This window comes from Schistocerca cancellata, chromosome 9 (genome assembly GCF_023864275.1).
Source record: "Schistocerca cancellata isolate TAMUIC-IGC-003103 chromosome 9, iqSchCanc2.1, whole genome shotgun sequence".
Lineage (NCBI taxonomy): Eukaryota > Metazoa > Arthropoda > Insecta > Orthoptera > Acrididae > Schistocerca > Schistocerca cancellata.
In genome coordinates, this window is record NC_064634.1 from 401,624,665 (window position 1) to 401,634,013 (window position 9,349).

At 36.9% G+C, this 9,349-nt stretch overlaps 1 protein-coding gene across 1 annotated transcript in view; it reads right to left on the reverse strand.

Moving 5' to 3' along the window:
• Nucleotides 1-8,582, reverse strand: part of LOC126100696 (periodic tryptophan protein 1 homolog) — a 58,606-nt gene extending 50,024 nt beyond the window's left edge. Inside the window, exons 1-2 of the mRNA XM_049911311.1 lie at nucleotides 8,396-8,582; nucleotides 8,262-8,320 (exon numbers count right to left, since the gene is read on the reverse strand). Coding sequence (XP_049767268.1) covers nucleotides 8,262-8,320; nucleotides 8,396-8,479 — 143 coding nt within the window. The 5' untranslated portion in view covers nucleotides 8,480-8,582. The remainder of the gene's footprint in view (nucleotides 1-8,261; nucleotides 8,321-8,395) is intronic.
• Between the last annotated feature and the right edge of the window lie 767 nt (nucleotides 8,583-9,349).

Sequence of the window (9,349 nt, forward strand, 5' to 3'; positions counted from 1 at the left end):
AATTTGTTTACCGAAGACCATCCAGTGAGTTCTGTGTTTTTGTGAGCAATTGACCAGTTGACACAGTTGCAGTGTGTTTTGTAAAAGGGGACTGTTTGAAATGTCTTATGACTGGAGAAAGAAGTGTGCTGACTATTTGCATAACTGTAAAAGAGAGATCGACAAAAAAAAAACTTTGTTCAGGTTGGGAATAAGTGTTCTCATTTTAAGACTGTTTCAAAGTGAGGGATGTTTCCAGTGACGACTTTGTGTTCTAAATGTTTTGATATAACAACAACAATGATAGTATCTGAACAAGGTGAAGCCTCCCCCTGGTGCACATGACGCAGATTTTGCACCAATATAGGAAGAATTAAATACCCTGAATCAGCGAACTACAGAGGTAGGTATTAGTCCTGTTAAGAAACCGTGGTCAGTGAAGTTGAGTCATAAGCTCTATGCATCAAGAAAGTGCAGAGACATTACTAAAGTTATGGACGAATACACTACAGCAAAACTGACCACACTCTTCAAAGTAGAAATCCATCTTCAGAAGAAAATGAACCAAAGCACTCTTGCACCTCGTCAGGAATTTTTCACAAATATCAATTCCGCTGTTGAATACTGTGTATCCTACAATGAAAAGGTGCAAGTTTTAACTATTATTCCTGAGACATTTTCAAAGAAAATAATTTTGAACTACATTCTATCACGACCAAAGTACATGGTAGACAAATCAACAAATGTGAGGTCTGTAAAAGGACTCTTTGGAAGACCAGATTCCTATTATATGGTCATCCTGTAGAAGCAGCTCACGTTCAAATAGCGCAGTCACTTTATTTGGAAGAGTAATGGGACTGTTCTCGGCAGAGTGGCAGCAGAGTGGCAACAAAAAGAACACTATAACTGCAACAGTTGAAGGTCAAGAAGTCGTAAAGAGGTACATGACTCGCTATAATAAAGAAACTTTTGAAATTTATAAGAGCAACTATAGAACATATTGGAAGATCAAAATTTTATGCACTACGACCTAAGTGGGTAGTTTCACACTCTACCCAGAGATGTTTGTTTATGTGTGTACTGTGCAAATTTTGAACTTTGTGTGGTGAACTTTGAAGAACTTACTAGAGCATGTGACATGACACTTTGGTTGGGGCATGTGAAGTCATTAGTAATATGTGATGTAAAGTGAGAGACCTGTTTGTTTCAAGAATATGATGACTGCCCTGGAAAGGGAGGACTGTCTTTATACACACTTTGCCTGGAAGATGTAGAAGATAACTCTGCAGAAATTACATATTGTTGGCATGGGAGGTAAATAAACTAATTATGAAAACTGTTGCATTTGAGTTTCATTGATGAACTTGGTAAATGGTCGGTGAAAGCGGTAAACACACCAGCATGTGAAGAAGATTGCAACACATTACAGAAGTGAAAGGGTCTCCCACAAGAGGGTACAAGGGTATCATTGGAGTAATGACCAGGTTTCAATTTTTACAGGAGTGACTTATTTTCAAAACAAGACCAAACGTGTTGCAGTTATAAGTGGTGACGCAGGGACGTGACTCAGCACATGTTTTGCTAGCAATGTGCAAAATTCTTCAACTGCAAACAGGGACACAGAAGATCATTATTTCTGATGGTGCTCCTAGTATTTTAAAAATCGTTACCAGCTGTTTGAATTGATTAAGTCACTTGTGCCAACTGACTGAGTATACAGTGCTACTGGCCATGGGAAGGGGCCTGATGGTGTAGGCGGCCTGCTGAAGCACCATGCTACAAAACAATCTTTCCTGACCAAATACACCTGCAATTCAGAATGCTGAGGATTTTACAGGTCATGAAATCTTACACATCCACAGCCCTCATTCTTTTGCCCAAAAGAGGAAATCAAAGAATGCCGTGAGCAGAAGAAAGAGAGATGGCCCGAACGAACTACTCCTGTGAAAAGAATTCAGAAGACACATTTTTGGACTCAAAGTAATCGGTGAACTCACAATGCATGCACTTTAAGGAGCAAGAAAGAAGAAATTTTGTTCGTTTGGCCAACTCATCAGAAACAGCAGGATAATATTCAGATTCAAAACCTGAGAAGGGGGATTGGTTTGGTGGTGTGGTGAGTATGACTGTGACTGGTAGATTGCACAGATTATAGACACTAGTTATGAGTTACATAAAAAAGTAGTGAACTTTGTACTACCACATGGACCAGCTGCTGGATATAGGTTTCCAGCTGAAGGACAGCAACAATGCCATCAGTGCTCCCTTCCTGTTCACAATATTTTGAAGATTTAAGTGCTGCAGTTCCTAGTGGTTCAACAGGAAGGCATCACTCTATACCAAAGGAAGCTGTTGAACACATTTCAATACAAACCAGAGTGCACAGAAGTTGTATAAACTGAAACCTTTAAGTGTTTGGACCTTTCACATACTTATTGGAACCATTTAAAAATGCTTGAAATATGAGTCTCTTGCTCATCTTTCAAAACTAAAATTGTGGTTAAACAATGCTAGGTTTTGATTTTTTTGAGCCTGTTATGTGCTAATAAAACAGGTTTTACACATGGCAAAAATTTCAATTGTTTATAAAACCCAAAAGTGGAAGCCCTCCTTTTCAGGGAATGTAGAACTATATGGTACTAATCAACAGGAAAAAAAATTATGGATTGGCATTTTTGAAAAATTTTTTTTCCACAAATTATAAAAAGTTCAGAACACTTAAGTAATAGAACTTTCACAGATAAATCCAAATGGAGGATTTCTTTGTAATCATAAAGCAATCACCTTTAAAAAACCAGCAAAATACCTAGAACTGCTCCAGAGATACAGCATTTTGATTTTTTTCCCAGATTTCACATCTTCAAAATGGTATGCGCAGTGCCATCTTTGGAGGGCTGCATCTCGTCGAAGCAGAATTTTTTTTGGAGAAAACAAAAAAGTACTTATTCCTTCATTTTAACATATGCTAAAGTCAATAACATCTAAGACTATGAAGGTAAGATTTTTCCCTAGGCTGCCTTAATTGACATGGACGATGCCAAAATATCATTATCAAGCCTCCATATATATTGGAAAAAAATATTATCGATATATTGGCATAAAAATATTGAAATACTGTCCTATAAAAATATCAGCTGCACATTGTAAATACACTGCTGATTTTAGATTTGTATATTTCAGTATTGATTTATTATTACATATTCTGTACGTCAACAAGCTAGCTGCCTGCTTATCCCCCTTAGAACAAGAATTGAAAGGAAAATAATGCACATCCACACTTGGCAATGACCACTTTGCTAACAATGGTAACTGCATGTAAGTGGCACAATACAAGGTGCCCAGAAGGTCCACCATTCAGTTTCATCACACATCGGATTTGTCTGCAACACTTCATGCCAACATTCCTATTTCCTCATTTCTGCTAATGCCAGTGACCAAGCAGTTTTAGTGTCAAAATTGGGTGGAATGTCGCACTTTCTGTTGGTAGTGCTGAGAGCTAATTATATCAGCACATCTCCTCACATGTCTCCATCCACCACAAAAACCAATCTTGTCATTTAGATTATGGTCTTTTTTTCAGCAACTGGTTTTGAAAAATGTTGCTGGGAAGAAACTATATACTAGTTGTGTTAAAAATTGTTTTTTAGTGCAACTGGTGTGCTATTTCTCCACATCAGAGACTTTGTTATTCCATTCACACTGCTACGTGCTGCCCCCCCCCCCCCCCAGTTCAATCGGACTACTAATTTGTGCCACCTATACTTGCTTCACATAGTCAAAGAGAAACACTGGACATGATGTGAGCTGAAAAAGCAGTAACCCTCCTTCACACAGTGAAAGTAAAATTATGTTCTACTACAATTTCAAAAGAACAATTTGATATATTTACCAAAATTTGGGAAAAAAAGAAATTACAAAATAAAAGTATCAACATTCAATATTGCCATTTCGATATCGATATATCGGTGAAAAAGATATTGCCAATATATATCGATATTTTATCAATAGTCCTGTTCTGGATGATTAAAAATATGATGTGAATTTCTAAAAATAACACAATTATAAAATTAAAATCATTTTTGCCAATTAATTCCTAGCTATAATTTAAAACTCATTTACTAACTAACTGGAAGAAGATTTAAACATGGGAAAGTCATTTGAAAATAAGGAATATTTAATAGACACCATTACTGAGGGTTTAGTATTATTTAATGGTATCATAAAATTGATATATTTAAAATACTGCATTGGAGGAGTGTTTTCTCTTGCACAAAATGATCTGGAAGAACATTACCCACTCAATAACTATATTGGGAGATACAGGACCATATGAAAATATGATCAGAATTTGTATACAGTGCAATAAAAAATGAAACAATGAAGTTGGAAAAAAGTAAGTAAACTGTTTACAATTTCAAAAGTAATTGCTATAACAATTAATACATTCATCCCATTGTGACACGAAATGGTCAATGTCTTCACAGAAAAATGTTTACCGCTCCCTGCTATAGTAAAACTAGTTATGGTGAGATTAATGTTAATGCAATTACAACGATAATTATAGACTTCTCAGGAATATAAACAATTATTTATATTTTATGTATGAAATGTATGTACCAAAGATGGTTTTGTAAAAATAGATCGATATACGATAATTTCTTTGCTACATGTTGTTAGAGGTACTATTTTTTTTTTATTTTTTTTATTTTAGTGTGAGGATAGAGAACAAGTTATGTTGATTTGTATTGTAAAGTTAAATGACTGAAAATATACATGTAATTTCCCACAGAGTCCACCAGTTTTCAAATAATTCCTCTAGAAACAACCCAATCATTCTCCAGATGGTATACAAAAGTTAAACTAAAGAAAGGAAATGGGTAACGATCCTCAACTAACAACAAAGAAGAGCTACAAAAAAGGTGAGTATCATTTAAAAAAAAAAAAAAAAAAAAAAAAAAAAAAAAAAAAAAAAAAAACTGGTTATCTAAATTAGAGCATCACTATTTCTCGCTGCAGTGTGTCACTCTCTCAGGGTGGCAAATACTGTGAAAATGTGACCAGCCACCCAAATTAATAACTTGCTTCAAGAATTAATAAATCAACTTTGAGCAACAAGAGGGCGGTGACAGACTACGGAACCATGACTGTACTCAGGTGTGCACCTCTTCATCCGAAGCTAATAAGTGGATACTGACGTCTTTTTTCAGGGCTCCAAAAATATGGAAATCACATGGGGAGAGATTGGGACTGTATGGAGGATGTGTATGGGCTTCCCAACGAAACTTCTGCAGGTTAGTCGAACCAACCATGGCAACATGAGTGGGCTTACAGTACACGTCTGCAAGACTTTAGTTGTACTCATAAACAATTAATTTCTATTAAGTATGATATCACATAAGGATAATGTTCCACCACCATGCTCGATTGGATATAAGGAATGAAATAAATGTCGGTGAAGAAACATTTAATTCATTTGGGCTACAAAGCATAAGAACATTTGGGTCGACGGAAGTGTCCGATCCCATCCGTTGGCTTTGACCCGTGATGTAAGACTGGTGTGGTGTGTGACGTCACTACAGCATGGAGTTTAGTTTGTGAGAGTGGCATGTTTGTAGGTGTCATTTTGATGTGATCAGTGGTGCTCTCTGGTGGTGTGTTTATGTGTTGTGTGTGAGGTGATTTTTTTGGTTTAGTTTGCGTGTGTGGAGTGTTTATAGGTGGCATATTGTTGCGGTCGGTGGTCCTCTCTGGTGGTGTGTTTATGGGAAGCGTGTTATGTTGAGTATGGGGTTCACTTGCTTGGTAGCATTGCACATGTGTGGTATCGTTGGTGACTGCTTTCAGCGGAATGTTTTCCAGTGAGTTAACGATTTTGGTTTTGTTATGTCGACATTATTGTAGTTTTTCTTCCTGTTCTTCGAGTGTGAATTTTGGTAAATTGGTTTGTTTATGTCTTTGGTAGGTATGGATATGACTGAAGTAAACAGTTTTTGGTTGTCGGCGATGATGGGAGACAGTGGGTTGTCTCTAATAAAATTTCTTCAGCTATTCGGCCTGTTGGCTGAAGTCTTGAAGTGTTCAGTGTGTCATGAAGAAATGAGGCTTACTAAAGTTCCGGCGTCTCTGACTAGGGTCGGATATATGTGGAGATATCATAAGGATAAAAGGTCAAGGGAAGTGTTCGATTCCAATTTTGATTTTCTAGGTTTTTTTTGTGGTAGGATTAAGTATGGTGGTGGTGAAATTTTTGAGATTTATAGTGTGGTATTGGTTGTTTCTGTTGACCTACATAGTTCAAAAGAAGTGATGGATTCCAGTGGATTTTGTGTGTAGTGGAATTTGGGAAGGTTGTGGGGGTCTTGTTATTTTAGTGTTTTTTGTTGTTTGGTGTAGTGGCATGTGTTTATATTTAGTTTGTCCCCATCCAAAAACCCCCAATTTCCCATGCATGTCCCGTTAGTTTGATTAGGTTTTTTGTGGATGGTGTGTGTATTGGTTTTTTAATGTATTTTCGTGTTTATTGTCATGTGTACGTAATGACGCCATAGGTGCCATATTGGAGTCATAGTGGATGGTCATTTCCGCATTATTTTTGATGTCACGGGTCAAAGCAGACAGGTGGAATTGGATGCTTCCGTATTTCCAAACATTTATTGGAACAGTTACAAACTGAAATATTCAGTAACAAGTCAAAGTTACTATCTAGGGAACATGCTACCTGCTTAATAGGAGGCACCTTTGATTCTGACGCTACAGCAAGGAATTGTGAGACAGCTATTCATTTACCAACATAAGGTGATTAAACCTTGTCACATTTGTCCACGGGGGTACTGTCAACTTATCAAAGAAACCCAGCTGTTAACATCTCCTCCACTACATGTGACTTGTACTTGCTGAAAGATCTCATGAGGTTGGATCACTGTCCAATTTCTTGGAAGTCAATTTGTCTCCTACACTCCAAATAGCTAGGACAGTAAAATGTAATGGTGATAAAGCAGCTAGACATGACATTCAACACACCTAAAAAAAGGAAATGACTACCTCATTTAATATACACCATTCAATGAATTGCTACATCTATCTGAGAAAGCAGCTTTGACAATTGTTCCAAGGAAAACAATTCAGTGACTGCACAATAAACAGCAAGTGGTATACTTCAATTCAGAATACATTTATGCTATTGCCTTCAGAAAAACAGCATTAAGAAAATTAAGATAGCAGCCAACAGAGGAAATGTACCTAAAATACAAACATGTGATGCAATTCTTGAAAAAGAGAAAACTGACACTTTGAAATTATTCTGGTTTGACTTAATTATGAAAAAAAGTCAACAGGATATGAAACAGAGAACATGATTACAATACCACAGATATAGTAACAGGAATGACAAGACTTTGAGGAAATTATATCTTCACAATCGATTAACCCTCAAGGCATTTTCTAGGGTCTCAGGTTGAAAAATCACCATCTATTGGGGTAGCATCTTCTTTTATCCCAATCTCCAGACATAACAATGATACTCCCCTCGTCCAAATACACATTTATCATACACACAGTGGGCACGAAACAATTACCCTAATTTATCAAGTTGCATGGATTCAACAAGATCTTGATTGTATCCATTAAGTGTAGTATCTACAGTCACCATAACAGCAATATGGAGGGACAATAAAATTAAGCATACAAACATAATGCAACAGGTGGGCAAGCTATAGCAGCATGGAACTTCAGTGAACTTTCTCTAGATTTCATTATACCACGTTCTTCACCAATATTAGTAACTGGATCTCATCACTAAAGATGAAACACACAACAGGAATTTTCTTACCCGTCTCTCACGAGGTTGTGGTTTACAGAATCGATGTGTGGCAGATGATATATTATGTCAATGGTAAGGCTGAAAGTTCACAGTGGAAACATCCCACTTGCCGATGTGACTTAGGTTCGGATAACGTATCTGAATCTTGTCATGTGGGTGGTGCTAAGACCAGCAAGTGATTTTATACAAGAGACTAAACAAACAAAATCACCGGTTATATCCTCACAAACGCATACACAAATCTTCTGCGAGTGTGCTTGTACATATTTGAAGCTATTTCATTGTGTTATGATGGCAATTCCTGTGTCACTGTAAAACAATTCCTAGATGAATATACATATACATTTCCATCACCTTCGCACAGGACACAGTGACAGTGTACGAAGTACTGATGGAATTCTAAGGGGCTTATCCGAGATATTACAAGAAAATGTGACATGCCTTTGCATTAATTGATTCTTACTTGATTTCACATCCTGCTTGCTCAATAATCTCCTTCATTTCCTCATCTGTTAGTGTTACCTGGAAAAAAATATTACCCGTTTCACGAAAAACTTTTCACTTATATGAGGATTTGGTACCAGCATACAATCATACCTTGTGCGGATTTTCCGCTGCAACGCCTTTCTTCACCCATCTCACACATGGAATGAAATTCAGACGTTCAGTGCCTTCTTCCATAGTTTAAAACGTGATTACTTTCACCGTAAATAACTTTTATTTACATTGACCACATGGCACTGATGTCTTTGCCCTCTCCAAGATAAACTACATCCTTCATTTCTAAATTCCAATAATCAAAGATATTCAAATATTCTAATCACCATGTCAATAGTAACACAGTGGGACCCGCACACGTTCAACATTTAATTGACAATTCTAGTTTGTCAAAGTGGTCACACTTTCAATATATTGAAGTGACCTACACAACCAATAACACTGACAAAACCTGTAAATTGACAACACGATTTTACAAGGTTAAGGTGTATAACAATAGTAAGAAAGCTTATGCTACAGTTGCATTAGCTTAGCATTGCAAGCAATGGAAAGCGAAGAAAAAGATGAAATGAGTCAAGAATGGTTTTTTTAAAAAAAGGAGTGATAGGTTATTGACAGAAGTCAGAACCACGGACCTGAACAATTTATTTTCCGATGAGCCCTGCATCGTACCTGTACGTCGTGTTACTAGCGCTGATAAGACATAAAGCAGAGACGCAAAATACGTTAATGAGAGAGGTAGTCGCAGTCGACAAGTAATCACGAGTGATTCAGAGCTTTCTAGCGACAGGCAGGTCATTCTAATGCTCGTAGTTCAGTTCAGTAATATCAGATTGCACAATTTCTGTGGAAACCTGTGAAACAAGCAAGCCCGACAGGCCCTCTTCAATTACGTAAAACAGTATTTTTAGGCTTCGTGGTAATTTTGTGGAACTATCGAGTATTTCGCAGATCTCTTACCAGTCTTTGCAGATATATGACGTATTTTTCGAAACAGGAGTGTTTTTCCAAAAGTGCTATGTAATAAACATGTCTACATTTTGAAACTAACGA